This window comes from Crocodylus siamensis, chromosome 8 (assembly GCF_052110815.1).
Source record: "Crocodylus siamensis isolate JL-2025a chromosome 8, ASM5211081v1, whole genome shotgun sequence".
Lineage (NCBI taxonomy): Eukaryota > Metazoa > Chordata > Crocodylia > Crocodylidae > Crocodylus > Crocodylus siamensis.
This window is the reverse complement of record NC_143402.1, coordinates 20275886-20299900: the sequence shown is the minus strand read 5'-3', so window position 1 is coordinate 20299900 and position 24015 is coordinate 20275886. Positions and strand designations below refer to the sequence as shown.

Below are 24015 nucleotides of genomic sequence, written 5' to 3'. Positions count from 1 at the left end.
GAAGGGAGAAAGAGTTTAACATGTATATGAGTGGCTTCTTCTATGTACAAAACCTTGGTCTATTTTTAAGAGAACAAATTAGGTGCTTTCCTGAAATTTGATAAGTAATAGATGTGTATTGCTGCCTTCATTTCAAAAACACGTCAGAAGTCAGGTAATAAGAGAAAAAAAGTGTTCGAGAACATTGTTTTTTAGAGTCTGGATATGTTTCGTTAACCTGATCAGCATGAAGTATATACTGTTGCAGTACTAACATTTTTCCTGTTGTTTCACATGGCACAGTGATCTTTTTGTGGAGCAATAGTGATTAGAAACAAAATTAAGAGGAGATAAGATGTCCTGCTGTATTGATGCCACACTATTTGCACAAAATCTAAAATGAATGTACAGCTTATAAACATATATGTATACATATACATATATATATATATCTGAAGTCAGCTTAGAGCACAGGCTTCCAGTTCATGCATTGAATGTTTTTTCCAACCTAGATGAAGTACAATGGAAAGACTTCCCTCTCGGGAAACTCCCCGGTCAAGCGGATGAACCTGATGGTCTCATGGTGGAGCATTATTCTGTGATGTCCCTGATCGATCAGCCAGTGACAAGAGATGAGAGGCATTCTCTCAGTATGAAGTGAGTAGTGTTGGGATGGGGGCTCTCTGCGATTGCATCATCAAACATATATTATCCAAGTTCATGGTGTTTCAAGAAGCTGGATACAGTAGTGCCTATATATTTCTAGTGGTTTGAGCAATATTTGAAATTGTTCTGTTTGCTTTCCAAGTTTGTTTCATTTATTGTTGCACCAATGAGAGTAGTGCAGAGGGCAAAGTTGTGGAGGTTGGGAGGACAAGGAAGGGTAATGTCTGACCTTGAGTGTGTTTGGAAGGAAAAAGGTAGGAGGCTTAGAGACCTTCGCTGGGTAACCTCAACTGCTGACAACTTGGATTATACCAATATCCTGTTAGCTTAGTGTGCAGATTTATTCAGTGACAATCAGTGAATGAAAAATAGGGTAAAATAGGGTCTTACAGTATCCACAGTCCCCTCGTATGTGCTTAAGAAGCTAAAGTTAATTTTAAAACTCCACATATGTGTTTCAGGAAGGAGTTGGTTGAAGAATGTGTGTCCTAATACAATAGAGTAGAACCGATTTTTTTTTTTTTCCTCCCACGAAAGTATAGTAGGCATAAGCAAATAGAAACTTCTCTTTATGTACTGTACACGGATGCTATGAAATATTTACCAAATGGGCCCATTGTCAGCTCACGGCAATTATCCAGTCCTCTGCTTAACAGACCTCCTTGTTGGCTGTTCCCACCATTCACAGTGAGTTGCTGAAAACCTTCAGAAAATATGAGCTGCCTGTAATAGGACTGAAATCATTATTGGTTGGCAGCAATATGTAAGGTTGCTGAACCGTCTCCAGTGTCTTGCAAAGCCACTTCTGAAAGCAGTGGCTGACACCTGAGTGGAAGAATCCTACCCACAGCTGATCCTTCTGCTGCCTTTTCTCCCTAGACAGTCTCAGGATAACCTGGGGAGACATATGTGTAATTGCCACTGTGATAAAAGCAGCTCCTTGTTTCCTAAGACTCTCTGCTTTCTGTTTTGGAGCTCATGGGTTGGTTTTTTATTTTATTTTAACTGTCTGAAAGCTAAATGCTGTTGTGTCTGTGGAGAGATTCATGTGGCAATTAAAGTCACAGTTTTGGTCGTATCCCACTGAGACAACAGCTTCTGGTAGTCCCAGCTTTGCCCCCAATGTTCCCCACCCCCTGTCCTTCCTCAAGAAATCATTACCAGGTTTCTCCTGCATCCCGGTGGGGAAGCTGCTGCCTCTTCACAGAATATTAGATGAATGAGTGGAGATGAATTTTCAAAACCTGCTGTGGCTGCTGTATAAACTGTGGGTAAACCAGCTTAATAAGGCTTTCTTTGCCAGAGCTACACCAGGGTAAGGACAGGGTGCATCCAGCCTCTCTAGAGGTTTACACAATGTACTGGAATTGATGGGAGTGCTGGGGGAAACTTTAGCTCAGTGGCCCCAGCCTTGCCTGGCCCACAAGTAACATGCTGCTGGTAACATCGTGCTTCATCTTCCTTGCCCGCCTCAGTCTGAATGCATTAATTCCCTGTGACTCTGAGCAATATAGGAGGGTGGGGGGAGGGCGGGGGCAGGGTTTGGGGATCACTTCTTCAGCTGAATCATCCCCAGTCAAATTCACACGATGGCAACGTTCCTGTTCCTGTATGAAGGCTCGTTTTCAATTAAGCTGTGATAATCACCCTCCGAATCCAAGAGCTCTGAATGGCTTTGACATCGAACAGCTGCTTCAATGTCAAATCAGCTGCATCTCTTCCGTTGCACGGAAGGGCCTTAAACATAATTTCTGCCATGGAAACCTCTGAGAATATAAGCAAGTGGCCGTTCCTGCTGCATTTGCTAGATCTACTGCACTGGAAACGCTAAGAGCAGCAATTCTCCAACCACTGTCGTCTGTGGAGCCCTCCCGGTTGTTCTGCACAGTATAACCGGAGAACCCCCCTGGCGGGGGCTTGGACTGGTGGGTGGGAACTGGAGGGTAGGACCGTAGAAAATTTCGCCAAGTATTTCATTTCAGAATTGTTTCAATGCATTTCAAGGTCAAAACAGCGAAATCGAATTGAAACAAAAGCCTTTGAAACAGCTTCAGAACGAAACAAGGGCTGTACCCAGCACCAGTCCCGGGCAGTAGCAGCCTCTTGTCATCCAATGTACAGATCGGGGGCCTGCCTGCACCCCTGGGAGGGGTGCGGAGCTGTGCTGGACTCCTCCCGGGGGTGCGGGCCCCCGATTTGCATGCCAGATGACAGGATGCTGCAGCTCCCGCCTGGGACCAGTGCTGGGCGCAGCCCGCACCCAGCACCAGGAAGACCCTGTGCTCGCCCGGTCACTCCCAGTGCCCCCGCTCCAGCCCTGTGCCCAGGCAGGGAGCAGCGTGCGGCAGCGGGGAACGAGCTGGTGCTCAGTGCAGGGGAAAAGCAGCTGCTCCCGGTCCCTGTGGCTGGTGCCCCGTGCGGCAGCTGCTTGCAGCCCGAGCGGGGCTGTCCTGCTTCTCCACCACATCACCAGAGAGCAGGCACAGGCTCTGAGCGGCTGCAGGACAGGGTGCTGGCCATGCGGGGGCCATTTTTCCCCACACTGAGCACCAGCTCATAACCTGCTGCTGCTGCTAGCCTAGGCCCTACCCCCAAAACAGGTGTAATAGTGCCACTGCAGTGCTGAGTGCCATCCAGCTGAGAGAACAAGCTTATTGGCATGCATACAGTGCCTCACTGAGGGAGCTACATTGCATCCATTTCAGGGTGGAGCAGGCATGCTTAGCTTTCTGTAGCATTTCTGGCATGGTCCTTTTGCCCTTACATGCCCTCACTCAGCTGCAAGGACTGTGCTGCTGCTTTGTCAGGATGAAATTAGATATTGATGGAATTTGGCCAATAATGGCAACACATTGCAACTGGCTTCACTCAAATAGAAATGAAGATGCCAGCTAGCCAGGGAGAAAACAGCTATACTTCCGTAGCACCCCACATCTGGGACTGTCAAAAGGCTCCAATAACTGTTAAATAGGTCTCAGTATCTTTGTGAGACAGGTCATCATTGTAGGCAATGCAAGGGGTGGGCTGGGAGTCTGAGGATAACTATGTAAGTTGTTAGCAGATGCAGGCTCTGTAACCCCCAGAATCCCTGTTTTGACCACCAGACAAGCTCTATAAAGCAGAGCACCTGGCCGTTTATTTCTCAACTGTTTTCCCACTGGTGCTATTGAACAGTGGAAGTGAGACCTCTTCCCAGTATTATGCAAGCAACAGACTTTAGGACTGAGTGATAATTTCCCAGGTCAGATGAGTCTTGAACAAGAACCAACACAGCATGTTTTGTAGAGGAAATGTGCTCAGGGGTTGAATTGTGGGATTCAGAGATCAGTTTTCATTTAATCCTCAAATCCCTATTGATGCTATTGGGTGTTGAACATTTACCATGAAATACTCAGGCACCCCAGTTATACAGCTAAACATTTAGGTAGGCGAGAGAAGAGATGTGAATAGGGAGCTGCAGCAGAATTCCAATTAACAAGAACAAGTGTAATTGGTACCATTTATCAGCTTGCCAACAAACTCCCTGACAGTCTTTACCTGTCACCCACTTCTCATGGGTTCTGTTCATTTTGCTTTGCGTGTTTGATAGAGTCATCACTCCTGCTCAGGGAGACTGTAACAAAATACATGAAAGAGTAGTGTGATTCATTACTCTGGCTCGACTGAAACCTGTTACTAGATGCCAGCTGTAGAATTTGCCCTTCCTGACTCGATGGTGGTAGGCGTAACAAGCATGCTACAGTCCCAGCATATTTCTCAAGATTGGTGATGGTGTGACATTTCCAAAGTTGCAGGGATGAAAAGCTACCATGGGATCATCCCTGTTTCTACTTTATATGTATGTGAATTACCATGCATGTATACTCCCAATCGGCCTGTTAGGGTATGAAAGGACCTGGACCTTGGACCACAATAAAAATTGCCCCTAGCTAGCTGTAGGCATACAGTCCCTGCCTCTGCACCCACTGATTTCCTTTGTTAGGAAAATTCACTAACATTATGGGCTTGATCAGGATGCCTTTTGAGATCAGCAAGTCCCTTGTCACTGAAGACTGATAGCTTGCAATTTTACTTCAAGTGGAAGAGTATCTGATTAAATAGGAAACTCTTGCCAAGGAGCCTCTATAGTAATCCTTTCTCCTACATCCTCAGCCCATGCTAAGGAATTTAATACATATCTATAAATGTGAATTGAACTGCGTACTAGACACCTGCTAGCCGGTGAACTGAATCTACTAGCTGGAGGTGATGCACAAACCTTGCAGAAGAGGAGAGAAGCCTAGTAGGCTTCCCTTACATGTGGGATGCAAGTGCCTGTTTAAGAGGGGGAGCAGAGGCTAGAGCCATCGTTTTGCAGCCCTCCACATTTCTTGGCTTCTGGCTGCCTGTCTGGAGTGCTTCTTGCATGCTACATGAGCAAAGAGCAGTATTATTTCCTCTCTTCCTGCCTGTGTGCTCTGCCCTAGCTCACCTCTACTGTCCGTTGCCTCCATCCAAGGAAATAGGTCTCTCTGACCTTTTAATCATCTACTCAGAGGCTTCTGGAAAAGCAAAGAATCAGTCTCTAACCCTTCCTGCCTCTCTCTACCCTCTTCTTCCCTCCCTGACTCATTTAGCCCTTCCTTTCATAGCAGTGTATGCTCTTCGTACACTAAGGCCACAACTTTAATGCTCCTGCAGGTACTGCTCCTTGCATCTGACAAGCACCTGGTCATCATCTCTGCTGCATCTAATCAGCGATGGCATTAAGTAAATACTCCTCATTTTCACTCTCCTCATGCCAGTTGTCACACTTTCCCCACGGATTGTTTCCTCCTTACCACTGCCGGCTGCATTTGTGAAGCCCTGCTAATGCTTCATCATGCTGGAATTTCATGGGAGGCTGCTAATATTGGCTGCGATTCTTGACCTTTTGGCAGCCTACATACAGTGTTTTCAACATGCTGTTATGATTAAAAAAACCCCAACTATGTGATTTACAAGAAGGGATTCTCCTGTATTCAGAGGTCTTGATCCACCTGTATTCAGAGGTCCTGAATAAGTTCCTGATGAACAGAAAGCAGAAATGGCCTCTAGAGAATTATCATGTGGTTGGTGGCAGCAGCTGAGACTCACTCAGCGGTGATTTTAAGGTCCTTATTCTCTCACCCCTTTTCCATATTTCTCTAGCTGCTTATGTGAAAACATGTTTGCTATGTTAAATAGTGTGAAAGAATTCAGGTTTTCCTGCTTCTACAACAACAGAAGTGAATGTGATGAATGTGATGATAGAGCTGATAGCCTGGAGCCCTTAATGGGTTGTTTCTTTTCAGATCACCTTTTATGCAAAGTAAAAGAATTCCTTTGGACCGTCGTAACTTATGAGAGTTTGGGGGCATATGATGGCTTTTTGGAGGGGATGCCTGACCATTTGCAGGAGGAAGCATGGAAGGATTTTTCTTAGAGAACTGGTAAATTTGAAAGGCAAACCTTACTCTTGTTCTAGCTTCTGTTATAGTTGTAGTGACAGGCTGCCCTTGTATCAGTAAGGTGGAAGCTGCAGCTCTGGTACTACTAGGCTTCATGTTTAAGGAGCATAGCAGTTTGGCATCTTTTAACCAGAACTCTCAAAGGACATTAAAAAAATCAGAACTAAGGGACCTGCAGTAATGTCCCTTAGAGGAAAAAAATATCATTGTAAAAGCCATGGCTGTGGATAGTGAGAAGAGCGTGAAAAAAACTAATAAATCTCTTGGGGTCCTTTTCTCCAGCCTGTGTAACTTCCTAGAACTGGGTATTAAGCTATTGTGCTTTCAAGGCCTCCTCTTTGTAACCAGCTTTTTCATTTGCTCCATGGACTCTCAAGTGGGTTTTATTTTAAAGGTCAAGCTTGCAGACTGCCTGAGTGACCTAGGGAAAGCAGGCACTGGATAAAAAGCCATGTACAAGCAAGGATCCCTTCTAGCTTTGTATACAGTCATGGAACAAAGTTGATGCTGAAATGTGTTTGGAAACTTGTAGACATTTTCCTTCACTTATAAAATGCTCTTCTGCTGTTTCAAAGTAGGCGAGGCATACCTTATATGCACTTAACAACATCACTGCCTTTATAGTAGGGGTGTCCCACCTTTTTGAAAGTGGGGCCGAACCAAGAGCTTTTTATCACCCAGTGGGCTGGCAAGCCATATTCAAAGACCTCACAGGAAGCGATCCTTGGAGAGGGAAGGAAAACCTGTTGTGTCATTTGCAGGCATTTTCTGTTCTCTTTGTGCTTGAGGATCATTCAACTGTAGTGCCAGCCCATTGTTCTCCCAAGTAAGTGTCTGTTCTTTGCCTGCTCACTCTGTGAGCCCAACGCGGAGGTACAAACAGCCGTATTTCTTACCCGGCACCCAGGGGCAGTGGAATCCAAACGTCAATCAAGATTATTAAAAGATGAACCCAGTTTCTGGAAAGCCAAGCACCATTTGGCATACTCTCCAAGGCTATGCTACACCAGCACAGACTGTACTCTTCTAGCTGGGGTCTTGCCCACACAGCTACTGTCCTCTGCTTTCTTGCAAAGCAGTGAAAGCAACAGAAATGTGGGCACTCAGAAAGCTGCCCCAGTTGTGTGCAGAGAGCGTCCTCCGCCTCTGCGGGGAATCAGCGCTCAAATGCAGCATTCCCAGAGCGCTGGGCCCCAGATGGGGATGTTCACGGCCAGCCCCAAGTCTGTGTCAAGCGGAAGATAAGGGGGCTACGGACAGCAGCTCAAGAGAAACAACTGCTCATCAAATGCCTTTTGCTAAGAACATTGGGGCACATGCCCGAGGCTCTCGTTTCCTGCTTCAGACCAAGCAGTTGCCTTTGATAGGGGCAGTTTCTACGCTTGTCCCCATTGCTTTATTCTGACTGACTGGGTCACATTCACTTCTCTAAGGGCACGGAGGTGTTCAACTGCAGCTGGAGTTTCCTTTTCCTAGAGCCCCTGGTCCCAGGTGTGTGCGCACACGTGGAGGGCAACAGAATCACTGCCAGAACGTGGCAGCACACAGGTTTGTGATTACTTGCCCAAACGTCCCACTACCAAGCAGAAATGGCCGTGTATGCCAGCTAGGAAACAAATGGTTTAATGAAGCAATTTAATGCTTTGCTATACAGGCCCGTAAAGAAAACCAGGACAAAGTGCTGCAGCCATGTTATCCGCACACAGCTCCCTCCAGATTGCAGCCATTGAGTCGAGATTTCCCTTGTAACAACTAGGCATGAGGCCTTTTGCAGTACTCATTAACAGATTACAGGCACTGCTTGCCAGCCTATCTGCGTTTTACACGACTCAGGTTAATATCAAACCTATTCCCATCTGCAGAAACCCAGAGCGCCAAGGCTACAGGCACTGTAACTGAATCCTTTCATAAAAAGGAACTGCTCCTTCAGAGAGCAGAACAGATATCTGATAATCGGGCGAGCCCCAAACTGGATGATGCACTGAAGAGCATAATCCTGCACTTCAAAGGCAACAAATAGAAACAATTTTGTGGTTTCGGAGTCTTGAGAACCTTAAGCAATTAAAAAAAAGAAAAGTAATTTTTGAAAAATCAGGTGGCGCTTTGAAAGCATCACCCATTGTAACAGGATATTGCGGGCCCTTTCGACCTTGTACCTCAGGCTGGCATTTGATCAGAATAGGATCATTTCTGGTCATAGAGCAGCTCTTGCCACTGGGAGGTTGCATGAATACAGACACGTTCTCAAAGTTTAAAGGCCTTTTGAGCAGCCTGTCAGACCGCACGCTGTAAGGAGCCTTCGCAAGAACAAGCCAGGCAAATCACAGGAAAGCACAACGCAACGACTAAAGGACCTTAACGAGTGTGTTTTCCTGCACAACGGAGAAAATCCAATTTGCAGCAATGCCGCTCCACTAAATCACCCCCTGTCCTCACTCATGAGTTAAGAGCTACTGTCATTACCAACCCGGTGTGAAAATCTGAGGCCAGACACTGACATCACTTGGTGTAATTCAGGAAGTTTGCCAACAGCATGTTCATAAATGGCAGACTGTCTGCCAGTCATGAAGGTTGAAACTGCACCATCATTGCTGAGCAGGGGAGTAGTGCTTTCCTGCTTGGGATTTGAGAGAGACAACCGTACGCTACAAACGCTGTGCTTTAGCTAGGCAATCTAGTACATGGTCATGTGTCACTACGGTAAAGCCTCGAGGTTATTTAGCTCCTCGATTGTGCTCAGATGTTCAGGAAGAGTCCTGCTTCTCCAAGCTGCAGGAGTTTGGTTCCTATAACCGCTGGCCTGGTCTACGCAGCGTGCTGTATAGACGACTGGATAAGTTGCGTCAAGGGCTCCACAATACACCACTGAGGGGCCGAGTCTGTGTTGGTCAGACCGAGATGAACAGGCATCAAAGAAACAGACCACAGGACTGTGTACCTGGCTGAGGGCGCTATTCGGAGAGAAGTGGTAGTAATTCAAAATGATGCTTTAGAGGCAATTAGACCTGATCTACTGACAAGGCCTTCTAGCAAAGGTTTGCTACCACCTGAACTTTTCCAAGTTTAACCTACGCTGCTGTCAGCAGGCAGTCCTGGCTGTCAGTCAAGAAGGACAGTTTTCCGCCACCACAACCTGCTATTTTGAATGGTACGATGCATGGGAGCTCTACCACTCGCAGTTAAAGGACATCAAAGGCCATTCCAGCACCAGAATTGGTGGTTTAGGGCAGGCTGCTGGAGACATGCAGGAAGTGATGATGAACTGTTTTGCGAAAGTCTGACAGCTACAAGATAGGCATATGCTCCCAAAAGCCTTTACCGACAGCAGGGGTGACCAGAGGTGCCCTGACGAGAAGCTCTGTACCTGCTGCCAGCCACCCGCTGGTTGGATTAGGAGGGACTGAATTAAACAGTAGGGCAACGGTGTCCCACCTTTTTGAGCGTGGGACCGGATCAAGAACTTTTTATCACCCAGTGGGCTGGCGAGCTGTATTCAAAGATAGCTCCACATCTCCATCTCCCCAGCAGCGCAGCGCAGCCCCGCGGGCTGTATGTTGGACAAGCCTGCTTTAGAGACTTACGTGTCTAGGACTTCATTGCATGTAGCAAACTGTAGTAACTGCTTTATTCGGTCTGTCCCAAAATAACTTCTGGCAATCCTTTGGTCCTCAGAGTTAACAAAAAGGATACGCTTTTTTTTTTCTGGGCCCAGACAATGAGGAAATGTCTAGAAAGATGGGTAAAATATTAGATTGACTCATGAATACTCAGAATGGGTAGCAGATGATGTCGCTGGAAGACAGAAAACAGCTTCCAATTGGTGTATTGGAGACTTATTTCTAAGAGGCTTTTTACAGAAACGTAAGATCAGTAGTTCTCAACCTTTTATTGTACCAGGATCCAGTTGTAAATACCAACAGCCAGTGCTGACTCAGTGCCCCTCACTCCCGACTGGCTGCCCCCAGGCCCCAGCCCCCCAGTGTGTGGGGTGGGGGGCCCCAAGCAGCCCCTCGCAGGCTGGATCTCTGCCAGCCTGTGAGGAAAAGCCACGGTTTCCCGAGTTTTTCTCCTTTAAAGGAGAGAGTCCATTTTTAAAGTTTTTTCATGACCCTTTCATATATTCTTGTGATCCACGCTTGGGTCACAACCCACAGGTTGAGAAACACTGATCTAAATGACCGTCCTTTGAGTCAGTAGCCGGCAGGTCTGTTGTAAAACAGCTGTGTAACGTCAGTGGGAAGCAGCAGTAAGAGGTATTGCGCACAGGGAAAATCAAGGGTTCTCCTTACACACCCATGCCTGGCTCGTGCCGTGACAAGTGGCCACTGGCTGGAGTGGAATCGTGCCATTCTCCTCAAGGTAGGGCTAACTGAAAGCTGTACGTGCACCTACATTTGTGCCTGGTGGATAAAAACATAATCTGGCTCCCTAGAGACTCACTCAAAGTGCTGGCAGCTTTTCGATTTAGTGCTTTCACTTCCACCACACATTCCCACAGAGCTCTGAAAATGCTTGGGCAAAGGACTGCAGGATTTTGTAGGGTCTCACAAATGACACCCAAGGGATCTGACCCACTTTGTTTTTTTCCATGAGCCTCTTGCCGTGTAGCTTACCTCAGTGCTAGTAATTGGGCGTGGAAGAAACAAATGCAATAGGTGACAGCTGAATACAAAGGTTTTGTTTCAGCAGTAAGTGTGAATTTGTGGCAGGGGTGTCAGTGTGGATGAGTAGTTTGTTCTGAATGTGGTGGGGAGAAAGGATGCCATTCAGTCTTGTGATACAAGACTATGTCCACCCTGGGGGAAACCTATTTTTTGCCAATATGTTCCCTGTGGGCTGGGGGGACTTTCTGTGGTAATGCCTGGAAGAGGGCCGGAGGGGGGCTTTTGCTAGCATTGTTTTTACTTGCGCTTGCTCCTAAAGCACTCTCAAAAGCTAGGGATACATTTAGCAATCTTCTTGGTGACTCAGGCTTTTTACATCTTGTGGTTGAGAATGAAGGTTGTTTACTCTTATCTTCAAACCCCTGTTCTTCATGTGTGTCTTGGGAGTGAAAGAGGAAGAGGGCAAGTGACTTATCGGATGCAGCTGACTTCCTGAAGAAATCACCTAAAAGCTAATTTTTTTTTTGGCTGTAGCTCCTCATGGTTTACAGCCTGACACAGAGGCCAAAACCAGGCACCACAATGCACAGTGGTGCTGCTTTCTCTGTGTAATGAGAACAAATCTTCACTTCCCCAGCCCCTTTATCCCAAGTTATTTTACTTACTGGGTGTCTGCCAGTATGACCTTGCCAGGACTGAAGCGCAGCGTTCTCATGTGGAAGCGGGCAGTCGTTCAGCAGTGCGCTGTTAAACAGCCAGGATATTAGAAACCAAAGGCAAAGAACAGACACTGCATTTGTCCCTGGACAAGGTGTGGCTGTGTGTCCCAGACTGAAATATCCCAGGATTGGCATGGACACGCATCACCCTTCTTTTTGGGGTTAGTGAGCAGCTGAACGGCAGAAAAATAGCAGTGCATTGAGTCAGTGCTGCAGTCCCAGGACAGCCACTCAGATGCACTTCACCGTGTCCTGGGGTAAATGCTTAGTACTCCTTAGTTTTCTTTTAGGATTCATCCTGGGACTATAGACAGGGATATCTGAATGACTGCACTTTGTCCTAGGATAAAATGGTTTTTCCTAGGACAGATGTCATGGCTGTCTGTAGCCAAACTTCTGCTAGAGCACATCAAGTCCACCCTCCATTCACAGGCGGTTGTTCTCTGCAGTATTTTCTCTAAAGCCTCCTCCAGGGTAATTTCCAGTATGCCAGCATCCTGACATGCTGAACAGGAGGATGTCTGCTCCTACTGCACCGAAGCTACAGGCAGGAGTCGGAAGGTTCGACAAACTACATGTCAGAACTGGCAGTGCTGACAAAGGAGGGCCTGTGATGGGATGAGGACTGGGATGAATGCTGGGGCAAAGTTTAAAAGGGCCTTGAAGAGCAAGGGCAAGATCTTAATCTTGATATTACCTATAAGGAAGAAGTCAGGTGACATGGCCAGAGGAAGAGGCTCAGCAGCTGGCCCTCACCTCCTTTCAAATACTGGGTACCAAACTCAGCCATCTGTTATGGTACCGAGTCCCATAGAGGCTGTATGGAGTAGGCACAGATCATCTTTTGGACACAAAGACTGATTTCTCTCGCACCATTTCCACTGAAGTGCAGAACTTTCTATCCCAAGCTTCAACATAGTTGGGATGTTAAAGAAAAGGCAGGTTAATTGTTGATGTCTGGCTCTGGCTCTGAGTTAGCACAGATTGGGCAACTGTGGCTAGCAGAAATGTAGCTGCTGATGAGCTGTGCGTTGCTTCCTGAGACGCTCATCTGAGCGAGGTCAGAATAGGAACAGCACTGGCAAAGATCCAGGTCGTCCCTCAGCCCTGGAAAGCCCAGACTGTGGTCCTTAACCCCACGCAGCTGAGGCCACAGCAATATTTGGTAAACACTGTATGGGCCAGTCTAGTACATGGAGGGTCAGGGCACTGTGCCATAGTGGAATAGCTGAAACTTTATAGAGTTAGGAACAGTGGTGTTAAGACTTACCTTGAACTCAAGCAGTGGATTCAGAGCATGGCTTTCCCACTTAAGAGGATTTAGCTTGTGTAAAATGAGAGCTTGGCTAATGGCCCCTCAGCTCTATTAAATCCACCAGAAGGGATGTGTAAGAAATTGCTCAGATGCAGAGCAGCTGGGAGGAGGGAACCACAGCTCCAGTGGACTTCGGCTGTGCTCACAGCTGGGTCTAGGGACATAGGTCGTGTTCAGAAGGAGTGAGCGGTGTTTGGGTGACGAATGAACCTTCTCCAGGGCATGGCCATCTCCCACCTGGCACTCAGGAGTGTGCTGCTTAGTCCACCATGGAGCTTGGGCTAATCCAGAATAGTGAGGACAGGCCTGACTGGTGGATGCAGCCAGGAGGAACGGTCTAGCTCAGCCAAAGTCTTATTCTGAGAGGCAAATTTAGTTGCTTTAAAATGGGATCAGCCTCCTAGTCCTTCTCCTCTTGCATGGGGTCTTCAGCCCTGGGTTTCTGAAAACGGTAGAGCTTGCATGTGATGAGAGTGAGTGGACATGTTGCATCTTTGAATGCCCTACTGTGGGCTCATCCAACATATGGCCTGCCAGCCGCCATGCGGCCCACCGAGCCATTTTCTCAGGCCTGAAGTCCCTCGCTCGGGACAGGCGGGTGGGGGTCGGGAGGGGAGGGGAGCTGCTCACCCCCGCAGGGCCGGGCTCGTCACGTGAGCCAGGTCCCTCCTCCCCGCCAGGGGCCACGCCTGACAGGACAAGCTGGGGACAGCACCTGCTTTTCTCCAGCACAGCCCCTTGCCCCCGGTGTCCCGCCTGCCTCCCGGACCCGCCCGGCTCGGTGGCCGCAGGGCAGGAACGGGGTGCAGCGCCTGGCGCTGGGCAGCCCCGGGGCGGCCTTGGCAGGCAGGGTCCTGGCATGACCCGCGTGGGGCGAGGCGGCGGGAGCTGGCGTCTGCCAGGCCCTGCGCTCCAGGCTCGCAGTGCTGAGGCGGCCGGTCACCACGGTGAGCAGGGCCCTGCGGGCGGGCGGGGGAGGGGCTGCGCCGGCTCGTGGGGCTGCGCTGCCCGGGGGTGGGGATGTGGAGCTATTTATTTCTCCCCTTCAGTCTCTGGGGCAGTGGCTGGCTGGATGCAGAGTGGGTCCCTCCTGCCCCTGCCCGCCAGCGGCTACCACGAACCTTGCAGTAACAGGCAGGTGCAGCAGGGCTGCACAGGCAGGGGCTCTCTGGCCCAGGACAGAGGGTAGAAAGGGGTGTTTGTCTTGCGTTATAATAACTGGCTGGCCTGTGGTGCTAGCTGACAGCGCTGCCCATACGGGACCCAAACCCAGTAATGGCTGGGCTGCCCCAGCCATGAGACAGAGACACCAGGACTGGCACCAGGAGACCAAAGCCCTAGTCCTGCCCTCACTCCCTGTCCTGGCACTGGGCCGGGGCCTGACATTACTGAGGCATTTGAGGTTGCTCTTGGCATATGATGGCAGCACCTGCACATGTCAGGCTGTACCTTGCATATTATGACTGTACCTCATGGCTGGGGGTCTGTATTGATCCCACAGTATTATTACATAGTAATAAAATGGTGATTTTGAACTGGTGAGTTGTTTTTAACTTCGCCTGATGGCAAATCAGAGGAAATGAAAAATCGATGCTGAATGTTGAGTTTTCAAAGATAGTTGGGCCACTGATTTTTTTGCTACTGAACAAAACGGGAACATCCTGTGCCTGATTTGCCAAGAGAAAGTAGCTGTCTGCAAGGAGTACAGTGTGAAGCGACGTTATTCTTACAAAACATGCAAAGAAATTTGACAACCCGGTGGGTCAGATTAGATTGATTAGGTGAACTCTCTAAAACAGCATGAATGGGCAGCAGTCTTTTTTCAGAGCTGCGCGGCAGAAGTCTGAGGCAGCAACCAAGATCGGTTTCTTGACATCCGAGGAAATAGCTACGAGAGGGAAAATTTGTGAAAGATTGCTTGGGCATATTTACATCTGTGGTATTCCCTGACAAACAGTCAATGGTGGAGAAAATCAGCCTTTCACATCAGACAGTTGCTGGAAGAGTAGACGACATCGCATCAAACATTGAAGATTCACTGATGAAATGACCCAGTGCCTGTCAGTTTTACAGCTTGGGGGTTGATGGAAGCACAGAGGTGAGTGATACAGCTCAAGTGGCAATCAAGTGGTATGAGGAGTAACCAAACAACGCCACGTTGTTGAGGAACTGCTCGACTTACGTCCAGTGAAAGGCAAAACGATGGGACAGGACGTTTTCAATGAAGTGAAACGTGTCTTGTTGCAATTCAATCTTCCAGAGGACAAACTCTGGTCTAACAACTGATGGAGCCCCTGCGATGATAGGCAAGCACAATGGAGCTGTTAGTTTACTGGTCAAGTCAGTGACTCAGGATGTCATCACGCAGCACTGTATCATTCACCAGGAACCACTGTGTGCAAAGGCCCTGGAGGTGAAGCGTGTGATGGAAAAGGTTGTTTCTACAGTCAGTTTCATAAGGTCAAAGGGGCTTAACCATAGACCGTTCCAAGCATTTCTTGCTGAGATAGGATCAGAGCATGATGATGTTATTTACTTCCGCCAAATTTGTTGGCTCAGCAGGGCAGCCACACTAGCCAGATTCTGGTCACTGCTCAACAAAATTAAAAACCTTCATGACGAACAAAGGAAAAGATGTCAGCTTCATGGACGATGATGCATGGCTGAATGACTTGGCATTCCTAGTTGACATCAGCAAGTATCTTGCAGATTTGAATATAAAACTACAAGGGAAGGATCAGTTTGTCACCAGACTGTATGAACACATCCATTCCTTTGTTCAGAAGCTGGAATTGGTTCAGGAACAGTTGAATATAAAGAATGTCACCCATTTCACAATACTATTAACAAGAAGTGCTGAGACTGTGAACCATGACAAGTATTCTGCACTGATCGGCTCTCTGCTGGATGAATGCAAACAAAGATTTGCAGATTTCAGGGAACACAGTGATGAGTTGAAGCTGTTTGCAGATCCATTTGGATCGGCTGCCATTGATGCTCCTGACACGTTCCAAATGGCATTAATTGACATCCCGAGTAACGGTGCCTTGAAGAGAGCCTTTGCAGAACATGACCTACTGACATTTTATAGTCAATATGTTACATGGCACTCTTTCCCAAATCTATTGAATCATGCACTTCGGTTCATTGCACTGTTTGGCAGCACGTATTGCTGTGAACAGCTTTTCTCAAGAATGAAGAACATAAAAACAAAATCAAGACCACTTCTGACAGATGGATGTCTGTCTGGAATACTCCGCATCGCCACATCAAGTGTGCCAGCAAATATTGATAACTTGTGCAAGCAAAAACAATGCCAGGTATCGCACTAAAGAAATCAGCGTTCATTGTAGTTTTCAGAAAGTTAATAAGAGTAGACTTGTACACATCGTTTTTATACTATTTTTGTACACTTACAGTGTGGATTGGAGCATGCTTGTTTTCTTGAGGGTTGACAACAGTTGTATTGCCACCTGTCTCTTTTTTGCCTGGATAGTTCCTGTTGTAACAGTATGTCCCCAGTTACGAACCTCACTGGATAACTCTGCTGTATGCTTGTTTAAGACTGAACAGTATGCTCAAGAATAGAGCATGAACGATCTGGGCTCCAACATAAATTTGGAGCAGATAAAAATCTTTGTAAAAATACTGCCCAGTGTTTGGATTGTGTTTGCTTTTGTTTTTCTTTGTGGGGGGTTGGGGGTTCAACTTGTTACTACTTGTTAAAGATGTGTTACTAACAAGTTATTAATGCAATAAAAGTACATCTTCTTGAAGATTATTCTCAAAAATGCCTGTATTTTGTTGCTTTGATTAGTTTCCTCTCTGGCTGATATCTTTTCCACATTTGATCTGTCGACTTGCATTATGCTTCTTTCATTCATTGAGAAGTGAGTAGAAGCGAAAGTGTTTATTTTAGTCAAGTGTTTGGTGTTATTTCATTGTTGCTTTTATCTTGTTTTTGTTTTGGATTTTAAACCACATTTCCAGACCCATTTCATTGTCAATATCATTGGTGTCAAAGCTCATGTGACATCACTTCCTGATTTGATACCGCTTCCTGTGAGGTCTTTGAATATGGCTCGCCGGCCCACTGGGTGATAAAAAGTTCTTGATCTGGCCCCATGTTCAAAAAGGTGGGACAGCGCTGCCCTACTGTTTAATTCAGTCCCTCCTAATCCAACCAGCGGGTGGCTGGCAGGAGGTACAGAGCTTCTCGTCAGGGCACCTCTGGTCACCCCTGCTGTCAGCAAAGGCTTTTGGGAGCATACGCCTATCTTGTAGCTGTCAGAGTTTTGCAAGACGGTTCATCATCTCCAGCAGCCTGCCCTAAACCACCAATTCTGGTGCTGGAATGGCCTTTGATGTCCGCGAGTGGTAGAGCTCCCATGCATCGTACCATTCAAAATAGCAGGTTGTGGTGGCAGAAAACTGTCCTTCTTGACTGGCAGCCAGGACTGCCTGCTGACAGCAGCGTAGGTTACTCCTAGGAGAAGTTCAGGTGGTGGCAGACCTTTGCTAGAAGGCCTTGTCAGTAGATCAGGTCTAATTGCCTCTAATGCATCATCTTGAGTTATTACCACTTTTCTCCAAATAGTGCCCTCAGCCAGGGGCTCCAATTCCTCAGTCAGAGCCTGGATGGCACTTTGAAATGAGTCTGAATGGGAGCCTCGGGTCCCTGGGAGCTGGACCCCTTGGAATCCAGTGTCAGGCCTTTTCTGTGGAGCATGCTGCTTAAATCTCTAAAGCAAGCCAGAAGGTGCAGCTTCTCCCTGTCCTTGGGAACAGCTCTCCACATGGCTCCCAAGGGGTAACCATGGACAGCAGGCTCTCTTGCTGGCCGTGGAGAGGGGATGGGTGGGCTCTTGTTTTCCTCCTCATGTTCTGTATGCTTAGCTTCTGCCTGGTGCTAGGCTGAATTCTTAGTGTGTTAAGGACATGTCGTGCAGCTCATGCAGACTAGAAAATCCAGGCATTAGAAAAAAAAAAAGGTATCGGGGCAAAAATAACCACTTGTTCAGTTGCTCCTGCCATCTGCATGTGTGGGAAGGATGGTGTTACTGCCTTTCAGATCCTTGCTGTGCCTGGCTTGCAAGGAGTTTAGGGAACGAAGCGTCCAGCCTTTGCTAGTACTCAGGCGGACGTGGCAGGAAAGGAGTCACCTGCGGATTGTCACGTCGAGAAAGGGCTGGCATTATCTGAGCACCTGTAAATTCTTGCAGTTCCCATTGCAGTGCATCCCTTTCTCCCCATTTTACAGAAGGGCAAGCAGGGTCCCAGAAGGTTACCTGCCTGCCCAGGCTTGGAGGGGATGCTGTTCAGCCCACAGTTGCAGTTTGTTACTTTGAAATGCTGTGAGGCTGTAAAGCTGAAGTTAAATTTGGGAGAGGCAGAAGGAGAATCCTGTAACCAGAATGCAGCCTGGACTGCACTGTTATTCAAGGTAGGAAATCGGCTCAGGAAGCCTTGAACTTCACATTGCTTTGCTTGTGGGTGGGCATGGGTCTCCTGCAATGGGAAGAACAATGTCAGCACTGGCTGGGAAGGCAGCCATTGACCACTGGCAGGCTTGTGTATAACCTCACTGTACCTGTTGAGGGAGGTATTCAGGCCCATCGGTCTGTTTTTTCCATGTGTGCCCAGGTTCTAGCTGGTCTAACTGGGCTCCACTTCCTGGTAAATAGTTCAGAATTGTCTCTGGTAAAACCTTGGGCACTTTTACACGTGCTCTGGAGGTTGGAGGACTGCCTTTCAAATCCACTGTAATTACAGCATGTCAGAGCAGCCTCCATGCTTGTGTATAGGCACTCTGGGAGCTCAGAAATGTTTTTTGGATTTCAGATATTCTGCTGATTTACTGAAAGTTACCAACAGGGAATAGCTGGCTGGGGGACTGCCTTATTTCAGAAGTTTTTCCTTAAATCAAGAATGGGAAATTCCATGTATCCTGACAAGCTGGAGGCCTGCAACACCAGTAAGAGTAAAGTGCTTTGACAGATCAGGCCGTGGGATTTTCCACAGAGCGTTGCCTCCCATAAGGTTGCCTGATGTCCAGGTACACAGTCCTGTGGTCTGTTTCTTTGATGCCTGTTCGTCTCGGTCTGACCAACACAGACTCGGCCCCTCGGTGTATTGTGGAGCCCTTGACGCAACTTCTCCAGTCGTCTATACAGCACGCTGCGTAGACCAGGCCAGCGGTTATAGGAACCAAACTCCTGCAGCTTGGAGAAGCAGGACTCTTCCTGAACATCTGAGCACAATCGAGGAGCTAAATAACCTCGAGGCTTTACCGTAGTGACACATGACCATGTACTAGATTGCCTAGCTAAAGCACAGCGTTTGTAGCGTAGGGTTGTCTCTCTCAAATCCCAAGCAGGAAAGCACTACTCCCCTGCTCAGCAATGATCGTGCAGTTTCAGCCTTCATGACTGGCAGACAGTCTGCCATTTATGAACATGCTGTTGGCAAACTTCCTGAATTACACCAAGTGATGTCAGCGTCTGGCCTCAGATTTTCACACCGGGTTGGTAATGACAGTAGCTCTTAACTCATGAGTGAGGACAGGGGGTGATTTAGTGGAGCGGCATTGCTGCAAATTGGATTTTCTCCGTTGTGCAGGAAAACACACTCGTTAAGGTCCTTTAGTCGTTGCGTTGTGCTTTCCTGTGATTTGCCTGGCTTGTTCTTGCGAAGGCTCCTTACAGCGTGCGGTCTGACAGGCTGCTCAAAAGGCCTTTAAACTTTGAGAACGTGTCTGTATTCATGCAACCTCCCAGTGGCAAGAGCTGCTCTGTGACCAGAAATGATCCTATTCTGATCAAGTGCCAGCCTGAGGTACAAGGTCGAAAGGGCCCGCAATATCCTGTTACAATGGGTGATGCTTTCAAAGCGCCACCTGATTTTTCAAAAATTACTTTTCTTTTTTTTAATTGCTTAAGGTTCTCAAGACTCCAAAACCACAAAATTGTTTCTATTTGTTGCCTTTGAAGTGCAGGATTGTGCTCTTCAGTGCATCATCCAGTTTGGGGCTCGCCTGATTATCAGATATCTGTTCTGCTCTCTGAAGGAGCAGTTCCTTTTTATGAAAGGATTCAGTTACAGTGCCTGTAGCCTTGGCGCTCTGGGTTTCTGCAAATGGGAATAGGTTTGATATTAACCTGAGTCGTGTAAAACACAGATAGGCTGGCAAGCAGTGCCTGTAATCTGTTAATGAGTACTGCAAAAGGCCTCATGCCTAGTTGTTACAAGGGAAATCTCGACTCAATGGCTGCAATCTGGAGGGAGCTGTGTGCGGATAACATGGCTGCAGCACTTTGTCCTGGTTTTCTTTACGGGCCTGTACAGCAAAGCATTAAATTGCTTCATTAAACCATTTGTTTCCTAGCTGGCATACACGGCCATTTCTGCTTGGTAGTGGGACGTTTGAGCAAGTAATCACAAACCTGTGTGCTGCCACGTTCTGGCGGTGATTCTGTTGCCCTCCACGTGTGCGCACACACCTGGGACCAGGGGCTCTAGGAAAAGGAAACTCCAGCTGCAGTTGAACACCTCCGTGCCCTTAGAGAAGTGAATGTGACCCAGTCAGTCAGAATAAAGCAATGGGGACAAGCGTAGGAACTGCCCCTATCAAAGGCAACTGCTTGGTCTGAAGCAGGAAACGAGAGCCTCGGGCATGTGCCCCAATGTTCTTAGCAAAAGGCATTTGATGAGCAGTTGTTTCTCTTGAGCTGCTGTCCGTAGCCCCCTTATCTTCCGCTTGACACAGACTTGGGGCTGGCCGTGAACATCCCCATCTGGGGCCCAGCGCTCTGGGAATGCTGCATTTGAGCGCTGATTCCCCGCAGAGGCGGAGGACTCTCTCTGCACACAACTGGGGCAGCTTTCTGAGTGCCCACATTTCTGTTGCTTTCACTGCTTTGCAAGAAAGCAGAGGACAGTAGCTGTGTGGGCAAGACCCCAGCTAGAAGAGTACAGTCTGTGCTGGTGTAGCATAGCCTTGGAGAGTATGCCAAATGGTGCTTGGCTTTCCAGAAACTGGGTTCATCTTTTAATAATCTTGATTGATGTTTGGATTCCACTGCCCCTGGGTGCCGGGTAAGAAATACGGCTGTTTGTACCTCCGCGTTGGGCTCACAGAGTGAGCAGGCAAAGAACAGACACTTACTCGGGAGAACAATGGGCTGGCACTACAGTTGAATGATCCTCAAGCACAAAGAGAACGGAAAATGCCTGCAAATGACACAACAGGTTTTCCTTCCCTCTCCAAGGACCAGATTTGCAGTGATCTATTACTGTTCTTTCCTGTTGAACTTAAACTGGGGTTATTTTCACCACTCCTGAACAACAAACAAAAGCCAAGCATTAAACAATCTGCTTACAACACAGCAGTGTCTTAATGCTTTCTAGCGCTACTTCCATGTTGTAACTGGGTGGGGAAAAATGTGGTTTGCTCATGCCCCCCAGCTGTTTTCCCCAGACATTTTTAACAGGGTTGAACCTGACCACAGGATGATTTTTGCAACAAAAAGCATTCTCCATGCTTGTTCCCAGGAAATGAGCTGCTTCTATATTTCAAGTGGCCCAGCACAAAACAACTTCCTTAAACAAAGCATTCTTGTACCCTGGACCAGGGAAAAAGCAACGTGAGAGCTGAACTGGGACTGAGAAATGACTGACACTTGACCTGCTCTATCTTCCCAGTTAAAAAAAGAAATGGGTGCTTTGCCACATGGTACCTCAAGCCTGATTTCTCTTGGGCTCATTAACAAAGTTAGAGATGCTTTCAAAGTCACGTTGTTCTTATTTACTTTAAAAAAAAAATCAACAGTGCTTATTAATTGCTTGGCTTTTCTTTCTGCAGCTCCTCAGAACTGAATACACCAGTGACCGAAGGATTATTATGGACCCAGAGTGATCTCCATAGAATAAAAAGCGGCCTTCAGCTCTTCTAGCCCAACAGTCCCTCCTTGCTTCCAGCGTCAGGCAAGATAAGTGGCAAACAAGAACCAAATAGCGCCCTCAGCCAGGGGCTGCAGTCAATTTTGGTGGAAAACAAATTCCTGAGGGGAGAATTCATAAGACTGCTCTTGTCCATGTATAGCTACTTTTCTAAGTCGTTACAAGCCTAGTAACTCCAGTATGTTTAACCAGAAAGATTAATTTTTTTGCTCGGATTTTTGTGGAATAAATTTACGACATTGCTTAGTGCCAATACACAGTGAAACCCTTCACTTTTTTCCCCCCACTCTTCCTCCCCACCCCCAAATAAACTGTCACCCAGTTAAAAGCAAATCCTTTCCCTGGAACTTGTTTTTTCCCTTTTGTATGCAAGGAGGCTTAAGAAAAAAAGATACCAGTACAAACTTGAGATTTTTCTTTTTAAGTGAAACTTATGCTCTGGTTTATCATATCACTTACTTAGTAATGTATTGGTCTGTATTTCTTCTCAGAAAAAGCAAATTTATATTAAGTCGGACTCAATATAAAGGGTAAATTTAAGGCACTCATCCTGGGGCAGGGGGCTGAAGTCAATGATCTTCCAAGGTCCCTTCCAGCCCTAATATCTATGAAATCCCAGCATGCATCTGCCAGTGCCCTATGGTCAACTCTCCTAATTCTGGTTGGGCATCTGCATAAAAATCCCAGAAATTTCCTTTTTTCTCATGGTAACTGTGGAATGATAGTCCCAAAAGAACCTGCTATGTAAGGCAGTGCAGAGGGGTTTAGCTTACTGCTTTTAATTAAAGTTTTCTGCTTACCAGGGTCCAGTCATGCTTCTGGTGTGGGGTCAGTGGAAGTCTGTGCCGTGATCTTCAGTGAAGGCACCAGGCTTGTACAATTCATGCAATAATGTATCTGATGCCTCACTGACTGAAATTTGGCCTCTGCCTGGATTTGTACTTCGTGTTTTCAAATGAGGAAAAAAAAGTTATCTACTAGAAAGCACTGGCTGGCTTTTACGATAACCTCATGCAAAAATAGGGATTTATATTGTGTAACGCAAGCACTTATTAGGAGTTTGAGCATATGGATTTGTTAAGACTAATGCACAAGTGCAGCTAGCACTTTTGAAGCAAAGCTTTGTCTTAAAGCCGTCCTTCTCATTCACATTCCAGGTTACCTGTTTTATAGAAACAGGTGTGTATAGTATAGGAACATTAACAGCAGGTTGGGTAAGTAACTTTCAAATAGAGAGCTAATCTCCTAAGATTTAAGTCCATTTCAGAACAGGATCCTTTCACGTATCTTTGGATGACAAGGGTTTATTTAGTTCTCTGCCCTGCACTTTTCTCGCACGCCCCTGTCCTGTGATGGTGCGGTGCCTATTGCCTCAGCCAGACGGCAGAGAACTTTATAAGGCTGCGTGCAGCCTTGACGTTATTTCACTAAAAACAGGGGCGTCAGCCAATGTGAATTAGGGACTAAATTCCCCAATGCTAAAAGCAGATGGGAAAACAGGCCAGAAAACAGGCTGGACATGCAGGTGTTTATGAAGAACAAATCCTTATCACTTCATTTCCTTTCTAAATTGAGGAACAATGGAAATAGGATTAAAAACCCCAGTTCTAAATATAAAATAGAAATGGGAAGTAGCTCACATGACCGGCCCATTGAAAGGAGGAGAAACTAGTTTTCCTTATTGCAGCGCTGAATCAGCAATGTATCCCTGAGATACATCTCTGGCTCCCTGACAAACCCAGTCTGGCTTCACAATCTATTAGTATATCAATTAATGGGTTAATTAAAGCTGTCAAATAACTCATTTGCAATCTGAGTCAGCATGATGTGAACTACTGGCAGAATACTTTGTGTACGTGTGTGCCTGTTGTGGTACCTACCTTTATGGACACAACCCTGAACTGTGTTAAACTAAGTTTCTATGCTAGACTGACAGAGGTGCCACTGGTTTTATTATTTTTTTAATAGAAGCACAGTCTCTGGGGCAGCAAAGTTTCACTGTGTTTAGAGATTATTCTTAATGGATGGTTTAATTTACGATTATGTGAGTTATTAAAAAAATTCTAACATTAACACTGACTCTGCCATAGCAAACAGTGACGCCACACTGGTTTGCAAAGCATTTTATAAAACATTAAGGTTTTTGCAGCTTAGTATGAATTTGTTTTTTTAACTCCTCGTGTACTACATTTTGCAAATTCTACAGTTTTCTGCCTCCATTTGGGGAGATTCCATTCACTGACATAAGTTCTACCATCTGGCAGGGCTAAATATTAGCTGTGTGTTTCTTTTTATTTGAAGGAATG

The 24015-nt window shown here is 46.9% G+C and overlaps 1 protein-coding gene across 2 annotated transcripts in view; it reads left to right on the top strand.

Annotated features, from left to right (window-relative positions):
• LAS1L (LAS1 like ribosome biogenesis factor) overlaps positions 1-22508 on the top strand; it is a 60054-nt gene extending 37546 nt beyond the window's left edge. The window contains exons 12-13 of one of the 2 annotated variants that reach the window (XM_090061800.1): positions 492-636; positions 21612-22508. In XM_090061800.1, coding sequence (XP_089917926.1) covers positions 492-636; positions 21612-21702 — 236 coding nt within the window. In that variant the 3' untranslated portion in view covers positions 21703-22508. Of the gene's footprint in view, positions 1-491; positions 637-5957; positions 6084-21611 lie in introns of those variants that run through there. The other variant, XM_090061801.1, reaches the window with a different exon arrangement.
• The last annotated feature ends 1507 nt before the right edge of the window (positions 22509-24015 follow it).